This window comes from Alexandromys fortis, unplaced genomic scaffold (assembly GCF_014885135.2).
Source record: "Alexandromys fortis isolate MF-2015 unplaced genomic scaffold, M_Fortis_MF-2015_v1.1 scaffold_190, whole genome shotgun sequence".
In the NCBI taxonomy this organism is placed as follows: Eukaryota; Metazoa; Chordata; class Mammalia; order Rodentia; family Cricetidae; genus Alexandromys; species Alexandromys fortis.
In genome coordinates, this window is record NW_026068059.1 from 1672708 (window position 1) to 1696164 (window position 23457).

The 23457-nt window shown below is 42.4% G+C and overlaps 1 protein-coding gene and 1 long non-coding RNA gene across 4 annotated transcripts in view; one reads left to right on the forward strand and one right to left on the reverse strand.

Moving 5' to 3' along the window:
- The first annotated feature begins 853 nt into the window (after positions 1-853).
- LOC126487376 (uncharacterized) lies at positions 854-4696 on the forward strand. The gene is made up of 3 exons (XR_007588353.1): positions 854-999; positions 2808-2878; positions 4600-4696. It is a non-coding gene; the product is annotated as an uncharacterized lncRNA (long non-coding RNA).
- Positions 4697-7067: 2371 nt separating this feature from the next.
- Arhgef12 (Rho guanine nucleotide exchange factor 12) overlaps positions 7068-23457 on the reverse strand; it is a 135897-nt gene continuing 119507 nt past the window's right edge. For all 3 annotated transcript variants that reach the window (XM_050120065.1, XM_050120064.1, XM_050120063.1), the window contains 11 exons: positions 21008-21085; positions 19644-19719; positions 19016-19183; positions 17287-17374; positions 16455-16541; positions 16267-16346; positions 15783-16016; positions 13707-14177; positions 12679-12995; positions 11304-11373; positions 7068-10773 (listed from right to left, as the gene is read on the reverse strand). In XM_050120065.1, the coding sequence (XP_049976022.1) occupies positions 10763-10773; positions 11304-11373; positions 12679-12995; positions 13707-14177; positions 15783-16016; positions 16267-16346; positions 16455-16541; positions 17287-17374; positions 19016-19183; positions 19644-19719; positions 21008-21085 (1680 nt within the window). In that variant the 3' untranslated portion in view covers positions 7068-10762. The remainder of the gene's footprint in view (positions 10774-11303; positions 11374-12678; positions 12996-13706; positions 14178-15782; positions 16017-16266; positions 16347-16454; positions 16542-17286; positions 17375-19015; positions 19184-19643; positions 19720-21007; positions 21086-23457) is intronic.

The window sequence follows — 23457 nt, forward strand, 5'->3', positions numbered from 1 at the left end:
ATATACACATACACTCACAGGCACATATATTCACACATGCATGCACAGACACATACATACACTCACACATGCACACATTCACATATATACACACACTCACACATACACTCACACGTGCACACCCTCACACATACACGCACACATCCTCACATATACAGACACATACACCCACACATGCACATTCTCACTCATATACATATACTCACACACGCGTGTAAGCACACACACACACACACACAGAGTCTTACAAGTACCTGCATCACTTTCCTGCCATCCTCCCTCCCTCCTCTGCTGCTCTCTAACCAGAAATTGGTTAGAAATCCTGAAGTTTCCACTTCATCCCAAGCATCTGATCTTGGGACTGGCACAGCTGGACTTTAGGAAGATTGACTGAGCAGCTGGATCCTGATAAGTACGACAGAATGGAAAAGGAGAGCGAAGAGGAGACCCATGGACGGTTACGGTAGCATCTAAACCAGAACTTTAAATTTGGCAGAGTGAGGAAACTTAACAGGTAATTCCCAGACATAGGAATAGTGGAGAGGAAGGGGCTGAAACTAACTCAAAAACCCAAGAGGTTGAGCTTGCCATTAGAGGAAGGAAGAGTGGGGGGGGGGGAGGCCTCGAAGGTAAATACAGTTCATCTGTGGCCAACTTGAGATCCCGTTAGCAGTGTTGAATCAATTCAGGCATGTCCATCATGAAGTTAAGGATATAGCAGCAGATGGAGAACCACGTGGCACTTTGGTCCACGCATTCCAGCTGGACTCACGCCAGGCGCCTTGGGATTCCCGAAAATCCACAGCTGCAAGGGCTGTATAGAATCTCTCAGCAGAGGAAGGGGACCAGAATGTGGTGTATCCATACGATGGAATATTAATGAGCTGAAAAGAGAGTGACATACTGATGCATGAAGTGCGAACCCTGATAACTTTATGCTGGGAAGCTGGTCACGAAAGGTCACGTAGTATATGATCCATCTGTGTGAAATACAAATAGGTAAGTCCGTGGGCAGGAAGCAGTTGCTAGAGGCTGAGAGAAGAGGCTAGGGGGATGTGGTGAGGAAATGGCCTAGAATTGCAATTATGGTTGGCAATATGAGCATATACAACGAGCATTGAACTTTCTACTAAGTAGTGAACTTTATGGAACACGGTGTATGAGTGTGTATGCAAGTGTGTGTGTGCATGTGCGTGTATGCATACATACAAGTCTGTGTTGCGACATACACGCCTGTGTGTGCTAGTGTACATACCTCTGTGCACACGGCATCTTCCTCTATTGATCTCCACTCTTTCCTCTTCTGTTTCTTACTCTCACTGTTGTGTGTTTGTTGTGCTAACACCGGTGAAAGTCAGAAAACCACCCTGTGAAGTTCAGGACTTTTATTGGCTGGGCTGAGCCTCTCCACATTTTTTTTTTTTTTTTTGAGACAAGTTGACTCAGTGAACCCTGGGCTTGCCATTTTAGCTGAACTGGCTGGCCAGCAAGACTCTGGGATCTGCCTGCCCTCTAACCCCCAGCACAAGGATTACACATGCCACCAGGTCTAGCTTTTAATGGGTGTTGGGGATCCGAATTCAGGTCCTTCTGCTTGAGAAACAAGCACTTCACCCAGCCAGCCACTTGCCCAGCCTCGCAGGACATTTGATTTGCAAATGCTTCCGTTGTTTTTAAAGGCTGGGTAGTACTATTTGGCTCAGGTGAGCCTCATGATTCTCCTGCCTCAGTCTTTGGAAGGTTGAGATTATAGGCTTAGTGCACTAATGTTTAGTTGGCTGTACATTCTTTTAAGGAAGAAACTATTTCTGCAGCCAGTAGCAAAGACAAAGTCCTGAACCCTGGTTCCAGTAGGGTGTGCATCAGAATCGCCACTAGCTCCAGGGGCCTTATCTATGAAAAAGGTGACACGCACTTGCCTCCAGGTCCCAACAAAGATGACAGGTACTGTCTGTCAAATGTACAGTACCCGAAACATTTTATACTCTGTAAGCTGGAACTGATATCTTTCATTCTTGTGACTGAGTCCTCTATAAAAATGTGATTAGTTAGCTTTCACAGAATAAGCACTCAAAAACACTAACTTTAACTAAGAAGAGGGGGTCAGAAGGGTCACGAGGAAGACTCACGCACAGAGGGCAGTAACTGGTGGTGACAGGAAAAGTGTGAGCAGGACCTTGACAGCTGGAAGGAAGTGGTGCCTTCAGACTTGGGGACATGTGGAGTGGAGGCAGGCAGGACCTGAAAAGCCAGGCCAGGGAGACAGGAAGTGGCTAAATTTCCTCCCGAGAGGTCACAGTGGGATGTGGAAGAAAATAAAGCTGGCTCGGTAAATCAGAAACCTGTCAGAGACTGAGCAATTCAGTCTCACTAGAGTGGTAACCAGTGTCTGTGTAGTTTCTTGGGCAGGCAAGTGGCATGGTAAAGGCTGGGCCTTTGGCACAGTCAAATGGGTAGTCGCATGTGTGGCGGGCTGGAGAGTAGAGGAAGCAATTTATGCAGATGTTAGTGTGGAGCTGTGTGGCAAAATGACCTGGTTACACTGGAAATATAGCAAAGGGAACATCAGGCAGTCAAAAAGAAAGAGATCATAGGGCCTGGTAACAAACACTACAAGGATCCTGAGGCCTATGTTTCTTTTTCCTTTCCTTTTTTACCTTCTTCAAGCTATCATCAAACACTCAGTAAGCCCTTGTTTTCAAGAACAAAGCTAGGAATAAGTGAGCCAATTAATCAATGGCCTCTTTAGTCACTGCTGCCCAGCTATTCTGGCTCCAGATAACAAGATTCCTATTTCCATTTCCTAGGTCTGCCGGGCCTTGATTGCAATTCCGCTTGATGTATCTTTGAAGAGAGATGAAGGAAAAAAGTTGAGCATGTAAGTTAATCATAACTCATGTTTAAAGATCCCGAACCTTTCCCACATAATCCCATTAGAAAGCCAATCCCCCCCCCACAGAGAGCAAACATTAGACTCCATATGTATTATAGTTGAAGGAATGTCACTGACTGCCCGAGTTAGAATGTATCCACAAAAGTTTCTAAGAAGGCAGCTTGGGAACGTAAGACTTGAGTCTTTTGCTTTCAGGAGCTGGACATAAAAAAAAAAAAAAAAAAAAAAAAGTTTATCCCTCGCCCGAGCTGTTAGTTTGTAAATACATGGTGGTCTTCTGAGTTCCCCGGGGCTTATTCTCCACGCCAGAACCAGAACCATCATTATGGTGGCACATCAGCTGGACAACTCATCAATCCAGTTAGCTCATATTCTGGGCACTCAGAGTTTAGCCCCTGCATTCCAAAAAGGCCATTGCTGTGGGCAGAGCTGGGAGGGAAATGGGACTTCACTGTCCCTCCTCAGACAATGCTTGACCATGCTCCCAGGAACCAGCAGTCAGCTCTTCCTCTGCTAACCTGCCAGCCTTTCACGCAAGTGTGACTGAACTCGGATCCTCATGTTTGTCAGACTGTCATTGACTGAGCCATCCTGCCAATCCTAGTAAACTGGGTTTTATTTTTGGTATTTTGAAACAGGCTCTGTGTAGGCCCTACAACTCACTAGGTAGAGCAGACTGACCTTGAACCTACAGATGCCTGTCTTCCTACCTCTCTCTCCTGGTGCGGGGATTAAAGGTGTGTGGGATTTTTAAAAATAAAATTACCCTGTAGGTTTGTATTAACTACCTTTTCCAGTTATGCGTGTATATTTTATTTCCATCAATAAATTCTAAACTGCAAGTATAAAAGCCAATCTCCTACTTTACTAAGCACATAAACTGCATTCTGGGACACAAGACTCATTGGGGTGGCACATACTTGTAAGCCCAGTTTGGGGATTGGAGGAACATTAGGGCTCACTCACCAACCAGCCTGCAGTTCTAGGCTGAAGATAGACCATGTCTCAAAGGAGATGGCCAGAGTTTAAGACACCCAAAGTTGACCTCTGGCATCCACACACATATGCATTGCACACATGAACACGTACATACATAGGCACATTTTTGAAAAAGGATACAAGATGTGTTGATTGGAAAGCCACTATAGTTTCCCTTTCCCAGTCTCCTGATTGATCAAGTATGTGTGCATGCATGCGGAGCCTGATGGTGGAATTATCGCAATCATTCCTCTGCCTTACTCAACACAGCAAGGGCTCTCAATCAAGCCCGGAGCTGTGATACGGCTAGTCTGGCTAGCTAGCTCGCTCTGGAACACCGTCTCTGTCTAAGGCTGAAATCACAAGCAGACTGCTAGCCCACCTGGCACTTACGTGGGTTCTCAGAAGCCACACTTTGGTCTTCATACTTGGCCAGCAACTGCTTAATTCAAGCCATCTCCCCAGCCATCTTACTGCGTGTGTGTACTGACTGCATACTTAGTTTATTGTCTTTTAAGGTTTTTTGTTTGTTTATTGGACTTGAGTTTAAGACTGAGTTTCAAAAAACAGCATGAGGTCACAGAAATGGAATTTGGTAGAGTTTAATTTTTCAAATGGAGAGAGTTGTATGAAATTTTAATACTTTTACAGTTTGTGTTGCCTCACCTGGTAAGGGCAATCTTCTTTGAATGTATAATAAATTGGCTTTTTGACTCAATATCACGTAGGCAGTTGTTCCATGTGAGAAAAGTGGAAATCTGCGGGTTACCCAGTCAAGATCATGTGACAAAGATGAAGATGGGGTGGAACTGGATCCTGATGCTGTGTGGTCTGTGTACCTCTTGATTATGTCAGGGAGTCAACAGTTACTTTCCTATATTGACGAGGACACCGTTTCCTGTTCCATCCTGCTGACATCTGCACTGATGACAAGAAGCAATGGCGAGTGGTAGTCTTGGAGAGGGAAGACAGGACACCTAACGACAGTTAGTGGTTCCTCACCGCTGCTCACCTGCAGAGCAGGGCGAGATTCCCTCAAGGGTGCCCCGGATGACCAGCTGAAAACCTGTAACTTTATGAAGCCTCAATCCTGGACATATCACCACCCACACACCTACACCCACACATACGCAGGTGATGACAGGGACTGAACCCAGAGCCTCGAGTGAAACCCCAGTCTAGACCTCTTACCTTTTATATTAATATTAAATATTTGCTGAAATAATCATAGGGTATGGAAGAGGAATATAAAAAGCACACCTAAGTGTTTATATGAAAATTGCTTCATTTTCTGTATTTTGAAAAGAAAGCTGGCTGGGAGCAAGTGGGGATGGTGTTCAAGTTATGTCCTGATGCATGCATGTTTGCCATTGGAGATAGGAGTAAGGACTTCTTTCTTTTTTTTTTTTAAATATTTATTTTATTTATTTATTACGTATACAATATTCTGTCTGTGTGTATGCCTGCAGGCCGGAAGAGGGCACCAGACCTCTTTACAGATGGTTGTGAGCCACCATGTGGTTGCCGGGAANTATGCCTGCAGGCCGGAAGAGGGCACCAGACCTCTTTACAGATGGTTGTGAGCCACCATGTGGTTGCCGGGAATTGAACTCAGGACCTTTGAAAGCGCAGGCAATGCTCTTAAACCACTGAGCCATCTCTCCAGCCCAACTTATGTTGAGTGCCCACGAAGGCCAGAAGAAGGAGTCAGGTCCTCTGGAGCTGGAGTTACAGAGGGTGATAAGCTTTCCGGAACGGTTCCCAGGAACTGAACTCCAGTCCTCTGGAAAAGCAGTACATGGTCTTAAACTGAGCAACCTCTGCTGTCCCTGTCGATTTCAAACAAGGCTTAGAGTATAGTGAACTTTTTTTTTTGAGAATCTAATGTCCAAAAGGTTTAACCAAAAATACTTCAAAATACTAATCATATTTTGTTAAGCATCTTAATAGGCTTTTCAGGTGCTGTACCCCAGAATATTTGAAACTACTCTCCCATGAATAAGTGAACATTACAACTATGCTTCAAAATACAGAAAACAGCAAAAGCCAGTCAGCATTCTGAATGAACAGCACCTCTGAACAATCAAAACTGCTGCCCCTGAGGAAGTCAGTACTGGGCATGAGAGATAGAAGACATCTTTTCACCCAGGACAGCAGTAAGTCACTTTCTCTAAGGAAAAAGCTGGCGCAAGAACCTCACCACTTGGGGGCTGGAGAGATGGCTCAGTGGTTAAGAGGTCTTCCAGAGGTCCTGAGTTCGATTCCCAGCAACCACATGGTGGCTGACAACCATCTGTAATGAGATCTGGTGCCCTCCTCTGGCGTGCGGGCATACATGGAGGCAGAATGTTGAATACATAATTAATTAATTAATTAATTAATTAACAAAAAACTCTTCTATTAAAAAAAAAAAACCCCCCCCCCCAAAAATGCAAAAAAAAAAAAAAAAAAAAACCTGTCAGCTTTTGCCAGGCGAAAAACTGCATACACCTTTAATCTCAGCATTTGGAAGGCAGAGGCAGGTAGATCTCTGTGAGTTTGAGGCCAGCCTGGTCTACAGAATGAGTTCCAGGACAGCTAGGACTACCTAGAGAAACTCTGCCTCAAAAAAACAAAAAATGGTGAAAACAGCAAAATTAATATGTATAATTCCAAGTTTGTTTAAAAAGTAATAATGGAATATACCAAGAGTTAAAAAAAAAAAAAAAAGACATGGTCTCACCGTGTAGCCCAGGCTGACCAGAACTCGCTATGAGGACTAGGCTGCCTTTAAACTCAATAGATTGCCTCTGCCTCCCAAGTGCCAAGTGGTATCAAAAGTATGTTCTGCCATGCCCAACCCACCAGTGCTTAAAATCCAGGGACAAGGCCTCGCTAGCAGGGGGAGGTCAGCCACCTGCACCCGCTGCAGAGGTTTGCAATGATCCAAAGACCCGTCTACCAGTAAAGATGTCACAAGAAGCAGGACAGGCAGGTGAGCCACTGCCAGGGAGACTAGTTAATGGCTCCTTGTCCACTCAATTTCTCAGAAATAACTTGTATAGCCAGGTGTGGTGGTGACACCTGTAATTTCAGCTCTTGGGAGGCACAGGCAGGCAGGGACTCGAGGCCAGCCCAGGACGAGACCCTGTCTCAAATAATGAACAATTTGCACGAGACAAATCGGAATTCATACAATAAAAAGCCACATACTTGGTTCTTTTAAGCTTATTTAATATTTGAACTCTTATTTTCTATTTTCCCAGACCCCAGAAAACAGAAAGTTTTAGATGACCCAATATTTTGTTCCAGAAACATACAGCCTTATCAGCTAATTCATAAAAGAGCTTTTTACAAAGGTACATCTGGATAATTAGAGCAATAAAGTCTTTTAGGCATTTCAAAATGTGATCAGTAAAAATACATGATTATTAATAAGGTTTTTTTTTTTTTAAAGATAGTTCCAGATTTCTCTTAAAAGCAATTTCTGTTAAAGAGTACATGATTGTATGGTGAACAAGGAAAGTGAGACACTCTAGTGGGGAAGAGGCTCATTAAAAACCAACAGTGTGCACGCTACGGTCACCATGCTGTAGTGTCTGCTTAGCGGGTGGCACCTGGAAATGGAGGGGAGGGATTGGTTTCTAGGAGTCCCCCTTTTTCCTGATCAATTTATTACCCAAACCCTCAGTCCCCATGGGGAAGGCAAACAGGCAGAACAAGAAAGCTCCTTTCTTGAAGAAAGAACAATTTTACAGATCACACTAAATGGGGGTGAAGTGTGAGAAAAACAAAACCATGGTCTACGGAACACTTCTGCAAAGTCTTGCTAATGTTGTAGTTTAAGGTCCTATGGTGCCTTCTGCAACACAGAGGGAAGGAAGTACAGAGCATGCATAAGTGGCTCTAAACACGTTCCCACACCTGCAGAGACGAGACTGCTTGGCTGGAATACAGGCGAAGGCACCAGACCATCGCCAATGCCAAGGAGCAGAGCAGAGAGTAAACTACTGCATCTTAGGAAGCATACTTACAGTTTTCTGCTCCTAAAAATAGGCAAAGAAGGACTTTTTTTTTCCTCCCTCCCCCAAAGACAAAGAAACAAAACACTTTCTAAAAGAGGGCTTGTTCTTTCTAGAGGTCATTAGAAGGTGTTTGGAGAAGACAAAGGCGAAAACACCCATGTAATAACCTCCCATGTGAGACAATAAATAGTTACAATTTGGGTTGTGAAAGCAGCAGAACTCCAACAGTCCAGTTGGCTGCTTTGAAACTATACAAAATACACAGCCAAAGCCATCCTTTTAAATTACAGTACTTTGAAGGTTTGCTGGCTTGGCTTGATTACGGCTTTTCTCTGAAAAGGAGACACTCCACACATAATCTGCCACTTAGTGACAGAAGAGCCACTAAGCTCACAAGAGAGCAGTGTCAGGGGTTGTGCCCATGGCACATACGACTTTCTGGCTCTGCAGAAGACGCTGTGTCCCTCTTGCTGGCCTAGTACTCCTCAGGACAGAAACAGACTGCACCTTCTCATCACCCAACTTGGAGATAACTATGACGATGATAACCTCATTCCAGAAGAGGAGGAATACCTACTGTCACCACCATGGAAGGGACATGCAATGTCAAAGTCAAATGGATGTGATTATAATGGCCACAATGAAATGGAAGGCACGGGAGGCCAAAAGGGGAGGGACAGGCAAGAAGTAAGGCTGGTAAGAAAAAGGAGCTCTCAAAAAAGTGGTTTTTTTTTGTTTTTTGTTTTTCTTTTCAGATTTCACTTGGTTTTGAGGTTTCACCTGAAGATGTAATAAATACGCATTTATTTGGAAGTACTGGAGCAATGCCAAAGTACCTTTCCAGTTAGCCCTGCTGTAACCCTAAGAGAGGCTGAGAGTCAGGAAAAGGAGAGCAAGCAACCAGGAGAAAGGAGTTCAAGTTGAGCTGTGCTAGAGGACCATGGAAGGACCTGTAGTGTTGGAAGCCAGCAGAGCACTGCTGTCTGGTTTTCTCCTGATGAGCTACCCAGATGGTGTAGTGTAAGAGGCTGCCTGGAAGACAACAGAACCATTTGGTCTCTACTTGCTTCTCCTAAGAGATACAGGGAGTTCAAAATCCCAAACTTCACTTATAATGTTCCACATCAAAATTTCAAAGCCCATTCTGAGCTATGCTTGACCTATGACTCAAAATACAATTCCAATTTAGAGATGAGGTACAAGGATCCAAGCTGATCGATCTAAGAAGGGCAGAAACGGGAATCTGGACCCAGACAGACAAACTTGTTAAGTTGTAGAGGTTCATAAAAGCAGCTAGGGGACCATCCACAGTGAGAAAAACCTGGGTTTGAGGGGCACTAAGGGGAGAATAAAATTACATCCTGACTGCCCCCAGAGTTCAGGGGGCCCTCCTGCAAGATGTGAGTAACATGTGAACTCCTTGTTTATTAACAGAATTTAGATTTGACAAATGATTTTTTTTTACAGAACACTTCAAAAACATATTTACCAAATACACAAAGAAAACCACTGAAAGCCAACACAAGTAAGGAGTTCTCAGCCACAGCTCTGACTAGCTCACCCTCCACAGGTGCTGCCCACACTGCAGCTACCACCAGCACCTTGGTGGCTGCACTGCTCACCTCTGGTCTCAGTTCCCAAGGCCAGTCACGGTGCCATGCAGGCAGGGCTGTGGCAGTGGGGTGATGTGAGCAACTCTCCGCCACACCTTCCTCTGCCCACTCTTGGCTCTGCTTGTGACTTTGAAGAGCCCTTTGGCACCATCAGTGCAAAAAAATTAGAGTCAAACATCCAGGTACTCATTTTTTACTGGCCTTATAATCAGCAGTACCCGTGGCTAGTGACAGCCATGGTTCAACTCAGTAGTGATTTAGTTTAGAAAACCTTCTCAGACTCTCCCCCCACCCCTCCCCTCCGCAGCACCCCACCACCACTGAAGCATTCCGTTTCTTTGTTCCTATGTCCTGCTCACTCTGCAGGGAACTTTTCATACAAGTGCCAGTCAATATATAATTATACAAATTCAACAATACCAAGAATAACAAATTTATAATCAAGAAAATAAAAATTTGTTTTCTTCTCTCCCAAATCCCAACTATCAACAGAAAAGACAACAAAGGAAATACACCCATTTTCAAGTGCCTGCCATTTAGTGTACTGAGGATTCCTGTTAATTGGGGTGGAGGCCAGTTATACAGAAGAGATGCTTGCCTTGGGGTGGGAAGAGGTCCACCTGCGCTGACCAACTGCACAGCACATAGCTCATGTCATCTGCATCCGCACACAGGAGTCACGTAGCATCGCTGAGATGACCCCCAGAAAGGCAGTCTTCTGGACAGAGCGGCTGGGGTTACAGGTTAGTGAAGGTCAGGTATTCCTCTCTCTTCTGTGTTGCCTCTCTGCTAACTTCCCCATCCCCCACCTGACCCTGGCTTCAGGAACAATTGATCCTTGGGTGTGCTAAATACAAGGGGCTAAAACTCCCACTACTCAATTAAAACAAAACAAGGCAAAGTAAAAATTAAAGTGTGCTTTCAAATATGGAATGAAATCAAATAAATACATCTGATTTTCTCTTTGTCTTACCTACGTACAATTTTATATCCTACACCCAAAGCTCTATACATTTGGTTTTATTCTGAATCAAAATGCATTTCTGATAGTGAGGAGAGGAGAGAACTGACATTCCCTCACTGACAGACTTGTGCAGCTGCCAAACTGAAGAACTAGTCCCACTTGGGACACCCTGGGGCATGGCCGAGCCCAGGTGGTTCCAGGCAGATCCTCTGTCACACTCTCTCTGTGTCCACACTGGAGCCAGGATGTGGTTGATATAGGACCGACACTCAAAATCCAACAGCTTGCAGTCACCTCCGGGACACGGGCTCTAACTTTTATCTGAGAGGAATGAAGATATGTGGAAGTCCAATTAAGAGAAAAATTAACATTGTGAAGAACACATGTACAACCCGCAGACATGGTCCTGTCCACTTCTAAACCATAAAACGTACCCTCCAAGTACACAAGCAAATGAGTATGAACTGGCCCATGAACACAGGCTGAGCTGCACCAGGGGCCCTGCTGGCCTCGGTGTCAGAAGAGGCACAAAGTATGGCAGGGCTCCTCACAAGGGAATTGAAGCAGCACAGCGCAGGTTCTACTACTGAATTTATGGTTCACCAGGCTTCCTTCCACTCTGCCTTCAGCCTGGAAAAGGTGAAGAGAGAGAGGAGGGGCTGGCACAGGAGCTGACAACCACAGCTCTTCTGAGAGCAGGAAGGGCAAAGTCAGCAGCCTTGATATATTATGTTTAGAAACAAGCAGTTTCTACAGACAGGAAAGAAAAGAAATCACAGATTTTCATATTAAAGAATAATAAATCACATGTCCATGTGCTGTTAAGCAAGACAAGCCACCATTTCACATACCTGAGAGCTTGTCAGGGAGGGCTGAGCTAGCCAGCCTTTGGCAAAGAAGGGCGTAACTTTCCTCCACCTTCTGCAACATCCAAGATTTTCCATGGGGATGGCACAAGAAAAATAAAATTAGTTGAAAATGGGAATGACGGTATTCTCTGTTATAGGCGCATGGCCCTGAATTTCAGCATCAACACTGACCACTGAAGATGCTGCTAGCCGAGAAGGAGGTAAATTTCCTTCTCCCATTTCTCACCTCAACAAGTAACAACTTTCTATGTAAAATACTGGAGAAGCAAGTAAAGGTGACCTGCCCATGGCGGAAGTCACCCAGGAAATGGTCTCACACCATGTGACAGATGAACACAGAGGCCTTTTAGATACCCCACCTTGCTAGCCACATAACGATAATACGTGAAATAGACCGAAAGGGGAAAATCTATTTATTATGTGGAATTGAAAGAAAACCAAGGGAGCAAAGACTTGAACACTACATCTCCCAATTAAATGATGTCATGAAAAAAGCGCATGGGCTCTAGTAGCTGTGTCTACCAGAGCCAACGTTTTCACCTTACTGGTCTTTCGCTCCTGTTATGGTTTCCAATTTTGTGTTTATGGGTTTTGTTTGTGTGTGTTTCTCCTGCTTTTGTTTGTTTGTTGTTGTTATTGCTTTTGTTTAGTCTGGGTTTGGTTTTGCTTTTTGAAAATTGCCTACTTGTTTTCTAATGAGAGAGAGAGAGAAAGAAGGTGTGGAGTTGGATGGATGGTGAGGTAGGGAAAAGCTGTGAGAAGTTAGAGGAAGAGAAACCATAATCAGAACATATTGTTTGAAAATAATTTATTTTCAATAAGTTAAAAGAGTCCTTTTCATAGAAACCACCACAGTGTGGTCTTTAACGACCAATTTCCAAGACACTCCATTCATACTCATGTGTTTGGATAACAGAAATTGGCCACTGGAGCCAATTTCTACCTGTCATGGCCTCTGGGCAACTGCCAATACTACTTCATAAGTCACAGATAATTAATAGGCTACAGCAAGTCACAGCATTACCTGGTCTTGATTCACACCCACTTAACTCACTCCACATCATCCAACATGATGGAGAACAACTGTCCCAAGTACTTTTAGGTTCTTAAAATTAAAAAACCCAAACAGACATGTAATTAGCTACATACCTACAACTTTTCTGTTCTTGTAATTTTGTCACAAGACAAATAGTGTCATTACCAGCTTTTAACCAGGCCTATTCATGACTAATGGCCAAAAAAATTAAAATAGGTAGACACGGAACTTGGACATCAGGATTCAGGATTCCATCACTCCAAACATACACTCTGCTGTGATCTTAGGATCAAGTGCTAAGGAGACAGAAACATGACATACCTTTAAGTGTTCGAGGTCAGCCTCTATTTTATGAATGTACTCCAGGATTTGGCTTTGTGAATCTGTACAAGAAGAGGGACTCTGGATCTCAAAACAAGCATCCTCCATAGCTCTCCAGCGTCGCTGGACCAGTACTTCTGGGGTGAATGGTGAAACTGCCCCATCAGAATGAGCATTCTGAGGGGAGTATTGCTGCTGGTGGGTGGAGTCCACAGAAGGGATGCCTGCTACAGGCTGCAGGGTGAATGAGGAGGCAAACTCCTCATCTGTGGAGCTCTCTTGCACTGCATCATAGCCATCAAGGATCAAACAGTTTCCTATTGGTGGAGACAGGACAGTCTGATGAGATTAGCACTGCCACCAGAATGGAGTCATAAGACAACTTGAAAAGCAACGACAGTGGGGGAACCAACAGCTCCCAAGTTCAGCTTTAACTCCACCAGAATTTACTTCAGATTAAAGCCAACCTCAGTAAACTTTCACGATAATTCCTGACTAACTTTATATTAGTCAGGGTTCTAAGAGTTTAATGCTTACATAACGACTGAACTACACTTCACTACCAAATACCCTTTCTGCCTTTGTCCCCTAGCGACAACAGCACTCTTTCCAGTGCTTGCTGCTGAACACTCTCTCCAGGTATCCACAGGGCCTCTCCCTGCACTTCACTTGCTTCTTCTTAGACCGATCACCACGTGTGCCCTCAGAGCTTCACTCTGGCCATAGCTGCTGCCCTTATTTTCTTCCTAATCCGTCTGGCCATCTGACGCTTACCACTTGCTTTTTATTCTCCATTACTCTCTCCCTTCAGGCACTTAAGCTTCTTAAGAACAATGGAGTTTCCAGCATTTTTCACTGTTCAATTTCCCAGTCCCTATGACAGGGTCTGGCAAAGAACAGATTCAGTATTTATTGTTATGAAGGAATAAACACACACACACAATTTAGATATTGAAACAACATTCATTCCAGCAAATAAGACAGTCAACAATAACCAAAACCAAAGTTGAAATGTGAAAGCCACTTGCCTGAGATGCGTAAATTAACATCCTTCTCTTCCTTTTTAACTGCTCCATCACCTTCTGATGGATTATCATCACTATGTGCTTCACGGGCATCAAAAAAGTGCTCTCCACTGTCATCCAGACCCCCTTCTGGCTCTGCAGTAGGCATCTCTGGGGTCAGGATCATGTGGTCCATTACTAAAATGTTACTTGCCTGGCTGTCTTGGGATGCCAGTATCACTGAATCTTGTGTAGCACAAGACTCAGTTGAAGTCCGTGGACTGTCACAAGTTGCAAAGTCACCAGTTCCAGTTTTAAAAGGCATCTGTCCTTCCCCGGCATGACAAGCCTTAACATTTTCAGAGTCCTGGATGCCAATCTCTGCCTGCCCCTCTTCAGAAGCTGACCCGTATCTTGAGAAGGACTGCCAGTCTTCCTGGGTGCTCTTCTCAGTCAGACCAAACTGCTGGGCCAGCAGCTGCTTCAACAAGCCCACTAAGAGTCACGTGGGGTGAAGAGAAGAAAAGGAAACTGACTATCATAGACTGACTGCCAGCTGGAATCAGGCAGCTGTTTCCCATGACTTCTAAAACTAAGAACACATAGCAACATACAACCAAAATAGGAATCCTACACAATTTGTTTTGCTGTTTTGGTTTTTGGAGACAAGGTTTCTCTGTATAACAGCCGTGGCTGTCCTGGAACTCTCTCTAGTAGATAAGACAGGCCACGAACTCACAGAGATCCTCCTGCCTCTGTCTCCTGAGTGCTGGGATTAAAGGTGTGCGCCACTACATCCAGCCTACATAATCATTTTTATCATGAAAAATGCAATAAAAAATATGATCTTCTACATAATATAACATTAAATTACACGTGACCAGAGCTAAGCATTCTGAGTAGTGAGGCCCTCTTATTTAAAAGTTCTAAATACAATTAATACCAAGTGTCCACTCCAGCAGTTAGGCCAGCAAAACTAAATGTTATGCTTTTTCTTCTCAAGAGTAGACATTATTTTTTCTAGTAATTTTCCTATATGGTAAAGACAATAAAATTGCATAATAAACTCAAACTCCAATAATTTGGTGGTAGTATATATAAGTTCAAAGGAAAATATTCATTAGGTTTTAAAATTACCTTATTCACTATGGCAGGGCCTCTTTAGGATGTTAAAAGTTAGATCCAGTTCACCCCTGGGCTAAATTTATGCTGAACTCATGCAGGTGGTGGCAGTTCTAGGACCATGCAGTAAACTACCAGACATCACCAAGTCTGCCACTTCGGAAGAATCCAGAACAAATGAGATTTTAAATAACTGTAACTCCCTTCTTCCACCACAGGCTGACCCTCTTCTTCTCCAAGTAGGGTTCAGGTCTAAGAAGACCTCCCTCTTTCTCAAGTACCTTAATCTCTCCCCAAAATGGCAGTCCTAAAACGCCACCTCCCCACTACCACTTTCCCTGGGATGGTTTGCATGTAAGAAGCTATTGTGAAGAATATTAAATCTCCACATAAAATGCAGAAGATGTATAATTTGGAAAAGCTCCTAAAATTCTGTGATGTGTCTGTCCATCAAATACGGAGGATGCAACCTGGCATTTAAAATTCTTAACAGCAAGACTTCTCAGTCCATCTTCCTGATTCCTAAATCGATCTCCTACACTCCTCCAACCTGTACAGTGTGTGCAGGCCAGTTGTCCACTCACTGTTCTCCAAGCACCCTGAGCCCTGCATTCACTTTGAGTCCTGCTATTGCTTTTGTCTGAGTGGTTCTATTTTACACATTTATTTCAATTATTTATAATCACCCTTCAAGATGACAAGCACATCTGTCTTCTCTCTACTGCTTCCCTTCTCTGACCATGCCAACCCAGAGAGATTTGACAAAAAAGCCTTATTACTCCTGGAATGTTTGCTTTTAAAAGTGGCAGGGGGGTGAGGTGAGGTTCATATCCTCTTCCGAATAAGGCCATAATTTCTTGAAGGGAAGATATCCATAGTTTAGACTTTTTTTTTTTTCATGAAAACACATTGCTTTTTCTCTCTACAAAGCTTTCCAGTACACCATGCACTCTGCCAAAAGTTAGGAATAAAACTTACAATTTCTCAGTGCGTCTAATGCCCACCGCTCCTCTGACACAGGCATGTGTGGCTCTGGGATTGGGATTGGATAACTGCCATCATCTTCCTTCAGTGTCCCATTTGCATGCTGCTCCTTCACAAACTGTGTTGCAGTCACAAAGAGATGTTCTGCCTCTGATTTGCCAGGGGTAGTCAGTGAACGAGACTGGGGTTTTGATGAAATTATGGGCGATTCTAATCCCAAAACTCTGTCTGTCAGTGGAACAGAAAAGGTAGAGTACACCTTAGTGGACATTTCATTCTCAATCAGGAAACGCTGGGAGCAGTGTAAACCAGGTAAGCTACAGAGATCAGGCACTGGGGAAAGCACTCGGCACAGAGCAATGCAGACTGGCACAGAGGGCTCCCAGGCAGCAGCTGTTAAAGCTGGTGCCAGCACAGAGCCTTCATTCTCACAGGCAGCGGAGTACATCCTCCAGGAAGCCTTGCCTCTGCAGCTCACCTGGGCTCTGTAGACCAGTGACTGAAAGGCCATGGTGCTCCACTTTTAATTTGGATGGTTCTTCGTCATCATTGTCTCCTCTGCAGAAAAAAAGAAAGAATCCCTGAGCATCAAAAGATGTCCAAACTCGATGGCATTCTAATGAAGAACTTCGCATGTCTTCCCAACAAGCACAACAGCGCACTTACTCGCAAGGTGGCGACTGTGGCAGAGGAATGGGCTTTGTGGACTGCTCCTTCACTGAAGCAGCCATTCGACAGATGAGGTCCTGCCAGCTTCAGGGGGTGAGAGGGGTCCAGAAGGCAGGAGGAAAGCAGAAACACCAGATCAATACACTCAAGGAAAAGGAGAAAATACCCAAACACCAGCCATGCTGCCAGAGAACATCTTTATTTTGGCACCACTCATGTAGAGACTCTAAAATATACTTCAAAGAAAACTCTAGCATGAACACAGTACTCATTTAAAAGAGTAATTTGGCACTTCTGAGAATTTTTCTTTAGAAAATTTATTTTCAGTAGAATAAAATAAAAACAAAACCATCAATTTCAAAAGAAATTCTTAGAGGAATATTTGCAAGAGTACAAGAGGAAGTACTTGATTTCTAGAGTGGTTTTCATAATCTTAGTACAAAGGCAAGTTGCAGGCTGGAGAGATGGCTCAGCAGTTAGGGAACATGCTTGCTCCTCCAGAGGACAACCATCCCGTTCCCAGAACCCATGTCAGTCAGCTCACAACCTCCTATAACACCTGTAACATTAGCTCCAGGGGACCTGACACCTTCTTCTGGCTTCTGCGGGCACCTGGACACATGTGCACAACTCTTTCTCTCTCTCTCTCTCTCTCTCTCTCTCTCTCTCTCTCTCTCTCTCACACACACACACACACACACACACACACACACACACACACACGTACACAAACAATGAAATAAATCTTAGTAAAACAAAGTTTGTGGAACATTTGTACTTTGAATAATAGAGTATCAATTAGAAAAAAGTAATTAAATCTGATACATACACCGTCTTTTCAGAAACTGTCTGTGCTACCAATTCATAAATTTGGGCTCCGTTATCTGACATGGAGATGACGAATAAAGCTTTGTTGTCTAGAAGAGAAGAAAGCAAACCTTACTCTACCACTATGACCAAGGAAGCTAGGAGATACTTTTAGATGCAGATACAAATATTCTACATCTTAATTTAGATAAAAGTTATTTACAAAACTTAAAATAAATTTTGTGAAACTCACTGTAAGCTACATTATCTATCACTTAAATAAACTAATTTATAAAAGTTAACACAGTATTTCATTATAACAAAAATAAGTCATAGTTTACTGGACTCAGTGAGTCAAAAAAAAAAAAAGCAAAAACACATTAAGTTGGGACAGAAAATTAGTGGAGGGGACATGGAGTGTATTAAACCAAAACTTTATATTACATACATATGTGAAATTCTCAAACAATAAAAAATAATTGGCCTCATACAAGTTCTGTCTTAATAACAATTATGTTCTGCTCAAGTAGAATGTGCTTTGGAGTTCTATCATTATGAAATTAAACGCGTACATGAAAGCACACACACACACTACCGAACCCAATGCTATTCCTTTCACATTTATTTTAAACTGCTGTTTTTCCAAGTTGTTAAGATTATTTGAGAAACACTGCAAAAAAGAGGTTACAAAGTTTGCTGTAATGAAATTAAGTTATATAAAGGATCTCATCCTAATACAACTAAACTATAACTTGTCAACCTAAACTGCTAGAAAAAAACCCAAACTCAGAACTGGAGAGATGGTGCAGCAGTTAAGAACACTAGTTCCCAGCACCTGCACGGCAGCTCAGAACTGTATGTAACTCCAGGCTCAGGGATCCAATACCTTCTTCTGGCCTCCAAGCGCATCAGACTCAAATGTGGTTCAGAGACATACATATATGAAGCCAAAACACCCATACACGTAAAATAATAAAATTAAATAAAACAAAAAAATTCACCCACCTCTTCAATTTTCACTTTTTCCCCAACAAACAAACATGCCGTTTTAAAGGCAGCCTTCTCACTGGGGTTACCCTCAAAGTATTCATTACCTTTCCTGACATCTATCACCAATTTCAACAGAATAAACACAAAAGTAAATGTGTTGAAATTATTAAATGCAGAAAACCATTGAGTGAAGCAGGATTAATAAGAACCCAGAGGTAGATATTGCGGTTCAAGTTGAAGATCAGAAAAGCAAAGCAGCCAAGTCACTAGAGAGTCCTCACCTCTACCAAGGCTCAGACAAACAAAGGGGCGATTCTGTCCTAGCATGACTGTAGACCAAACCTCAGGCTGCACCAAGACTGGGATTAGGGCGCATCATCCCAAGTGCTAGAATCAATGTGTGAAATATGTTTCTCTTGTAGACTGATTCACTCTCCCAGAGTGGCCTTGAGTCCTGGGGCTAAAGGTGTGTGCCACCACTCCCTGGCCTCTAGTGGCTTAGTTCTGCAGTCTTATCTTCAGGCAAGCTTTATTTATTAAAACACAAATAATACACCACTATAACTGAGCCAATCTGTCTTTAAATAATTTGGTGGTGTGAAATTTCAACTAGATGTCTAAACAATAAGCAAATTTCACGTAAGTTTCTACACATATAAACAACAAAACAACAGAAATCGCTGTGCTGCTTATGCAACACTGAGTATCCTGCAGTTTCCCAGCCCATCTAGAAGCCAGCATCCTCTAGCAAACACACCCACCTGTTGCCACCTGTCGAACCAACACTGTGCTCAGCTTAATGACGGGACTGAACGTGTGCTTGCTGTCAGCTGTGGATGCCAGGATCTTACTATGGCACCGTAACACCAGTTTGTCATCCTGTTTTTGCAACAGTACAAGAATGTCTTCCAGTAGCAGTGTGTAAAGATCTAGAAATAAAAATGTAGAGAATCTATTAAGTACAGAAATTTAAAATAAAGGAAATTATTTCTGGAAAACCTAGCTAATTTTAAAAACTGATCTGAAAACTATCCTCTTTAATTTCATTTTTAATAATTCATTTTAGTATGCTTTGTGGAAATATCATCTGAGAGTTACAAGAATTAAAAGTAATGCTCCCTCACGGCAAGAACTCAAAAGATGCTAGTCCACAGAAAACTCACTGCAAAGACTCCTCAGGAGATGACGACAGAACTCAAGTGGGATAGTTTTCTGCTACATTCCTAGATGAATATGTAACACGGTTTACACTTAACAAGCACACAAGCAGAGCTCCCACAAATGCTCAGATATTGTAGAATACCACTGCTAACTGAAAACTGTGAATAAGTCTGCTTCCCACCGGCAGACTTTCCCACTCTCTTCTCTCCACCCTCTCCAGAGACTTACCGATGCTTTTATCCCGATTGACCTTCCAAACCAAAGGCCCTTCATGAATCATCTTTCTTTTTGTTAAATCCAAATTCTGCCAAAGTAAAAAGAAGAGTACATAAATTACTTTGAAGATTATTTTATTGGTGGGGTTACAGCCACCACAACTAGTATCTTTACAAAACGGACTTAATACAAAAGGTATCATTTACATTCAGACACGGTATTGCTGTGTCTTGAAAATGAAACAGTCCATGTTAAAACAGCCTGAACAAAACCTTCTAAAAGACAAGAATTCTACAGAAAAGCAATCCTGCATATTCTCTGCAAACCCTCCAGATGGGTAAAAGCTTATGGATGGCATTACAAAGAGCCACAACATGTCCCCACTCCTTAGCTGCAATAAACCAGAAGCAGATGGTGTGTGCTGTGTGTGTGTGTGTGTGTGTGTGTGTATCTGTACAAGGCTTCTGAGTTCTAGGGCCCTAACTCCTAACATTTCCCAGCCTCCCAAAGAAAGTTTTAAATGGCAGTATTTACTAGGAAAATGCCAATTCGTCTGTGCCAGCAACTTACTAATAAGTTTTTAATAATAATTAAAAACACCATGTTTTAGCATTAGCATCTCAAGGGAAACTCTCACGCTTTGGCAGGTAAGGAAATACATACATTAGCATGTTTTCTGATAAAACTATTATAGATGGCATACAAGTTTATTTTAAATAGATATCAAATAAATCTGCCAATACAACTATCAGTAAACTGGTATTTAAAAAAAAAAAAGACTTAAGGCTGGTGGTTGCACATGACTTTTATCCCAGTACTTGGGAGGCAGAGGCAGGTGGATCTCTGTGAGTTCAAGGTCAGCCTGGTCTACAGAGTGAGTTCCAGAACAGTCAAAGCTATACAGAGAAACCCTGTCTCAGAAAAAAAAAAAGACTTAATATACTAAAAGGTTATTAATACTAAAGCCTAGGCATAGGAAATAACAATTTAATAAAAAGTTAACTACTCTTATATTGGTTTCACCCCTCATGCTTTTCAAAAGTGTCATGGAAAAATTATCTTGACTCAGTGATCTGAAAAGTTCTTATAATAAAACAGTAAAAAGTACAGAGCAATTAAAATCTGGTAATAGCTAGTGCTCCCAAGTCTTCTAACAATTCCTGCCACACAGTTACAGGATCTCACAAAATAATCTCTGATGAAGATGAAACACCCTGGACACAGCTCAGACCTCAACAAGCAGAATGTAGTCATAAATGCAGACATCCACAACACAGAACTCCTTCAAGGACGGCTATTCCCACTGAGATGTTAATTGCCTGCCAGGTTTTCACATTTTACTTTATGTTTTTAATTATGATTAGAGCATCTCTCACCCTGAGCTCATCAACATTTGGGTACTCGGACATCTTGAGATTGGAGGTGTCAAGGCGACGCTGATAATCTTCTAAGCGCTGAAAATTAAACAGGATAGAGCCAGGGTTAAGGCTTTGGGCATCAATGACCTCTTTGTTTCTAAATCACAGAGATGTCTTGAGTCTGTATTTTACCAAAGTCACTGCAGTATCAGACAGCCCACTCTTCCTTAGCACACCTCTTCCCAACATTAGTGATGCTTTCCCAGTTTCTTCTTATTCTCCAGCTGTCCCTTCTCAATATTCTTTTCAAACTTGGTGACCTCTAAGTAAGCTTATACCTATTTTCTGAATATGTAAACCATGTACAGAGTACAAAATTCAGAAGGGAGTATAATGTACATAATAAAACGTATGTCTCCTCCCACCCTTGGTTCCCCTCCTGTTTTCTTTAAAGAGTAATCATTAATGGTCATTTCTTGGGTGACTTTTGAGAAAATCCTATGCAAACAGAATACACATGTATATGAGTATGCTTGTCTCTGTGTATGTTGTGTGCATATATAAATCCTTTAAAGACAAGATGTGGGAGCATAACACTGGCATTCCTTTAGCCTCCAGTATACAGCCCTCTTTTTTTTTTTTTTTTTCCCCGAGACAGGGTTTCTCTGTAGCTTTGGTGCCTGTCCGCTCGGCTTATACAGCCCTCTTATCTGTTCATATAATATACTGACTGTTGCTTTGTTTTTTTGTCAACTTGATACATCTGGAAAGAGTGAATCTAAATTGAGAATATGCCTCCATCAGACTATAGACAAGTCTGTGGGGCATTGATTTGACTAATTCTTGATGCAGGAGGGCCCAGACCATTGCAGGTAGTGCCACTCTTGGGTACTGGGTAGTATCTGAAGGCAGGTTAAACAAGTCATGAAGAGCAAGCGAGGAAGCTACCTCCATGATCTCTACTTCAGATCCTGCCTCCAGGTTCCTGCCTTGGCTTCCCTCAATAATGGACAGTAATATGGAAATGCAAGCCAAATAAACCTTTTCCTCACCAAGATGCTTCTGGTCAGTGTTTTATCAGAGCAAGAAAGAAACCAACTAGGACACATAGGTATTCCTCTTTCTCTGGGTACAGGATTAACCAGTATATTTTGGAGATTGTTTTACAGTAGCGTATTGAAAGAAGTGTCTTTTCTTCAATAGCCACACAGCATTCAAACTTCAAACTCTGTGAATCAACTATAGTTTATATCTTACTAATGGGTACTGTGGTTACTTCCAATGTTAAGCAGTAACAAATAATACTGTAATAAATGGCTTTAATCATATATGTTGAACACCTTTGTAGATATATATGTAAGATATGTTTCTAAAAGAACTATTGCTTCAAAGGGTTTGAGCATTTTTCTTTATCATAAATGTTCCAAAAATAAATTTGTACAACTCACTCCACAACCAACGCTCACCATCTATTACAGGCCGTCCATTGTTACAGTCTCTTCACCTCCCATCTCCCATCAGTCCATCTTATGCTGTAGATGCATTTCTAAATAATCAAGTATGAGCACATGTCCCACTAAATACTGCAGTATGCATATCATTAAGTTCAGTATTTATTAATGATGTCTATGTTTAAGGTTTGTGTATGCAGAGGTGTGTGTGTGTATGACTCTGCACACGGTAGGATCCTCATGTGGCAGTTGGGGAAAGCCTGTGGTGGGTCTGTTCTCTCCTTCCACCATGTGGGGGCTAGGGGCTGAACTCGGGTTGTCAGGCTTGTGCAGCAGGTCCTTCATCTGTTAAGCAATCCTCCCAAACACTGGTTCTTTTTAAAATTTACACATAGTAAGACGCATGCATTTTAAGTGTTTTTTTTTCCCATGAATTCGGATAAATACACTTGTGTAACTCAAACTCCTGCCAAAACATTTTTAGTATGGTCTCAGAAAGATCCCTTGTATTTTTTCCCAGTTTATCTCTACACTATGTCCCCAATGGCAATTGCTTTTCTTATTTGTTTTCCTATCACAAATCAGTTTAGTTTCTTACAAGTTTATACAAATAGAATTATGTGTGTGTTCTTTTGTGTCTGGTTTCTTTCACTCATTATAATGTTAATTAGATCCATTCTTGTATATGTCTGGTAGCCTAAGTTATATTCTACGAGGTTTACCTACTCTCCTGCTGAATTCTTGCGTTGTTTTCAGTTTGGGGAGACCATGAATAAAGTTACCATAAAAAATTCTTGAACAAGTTTGTTTGTAGGTATATATCTTCATATCTCTTCAGTAAATTGCTACAATCAGAACTTCCAGGCCAAAGGACAGAAGTGCAGGTACAGGCCCTTTTACACATAGACATTGCCATATTCCTCCTGCGGCCTCACCATTTTGCACTCCAAACAATATTTTTGAGTTGTACAGTTTTTCTAAAGCCTCTCCAATAAAGCTGTCACACTCAGTTCCTAA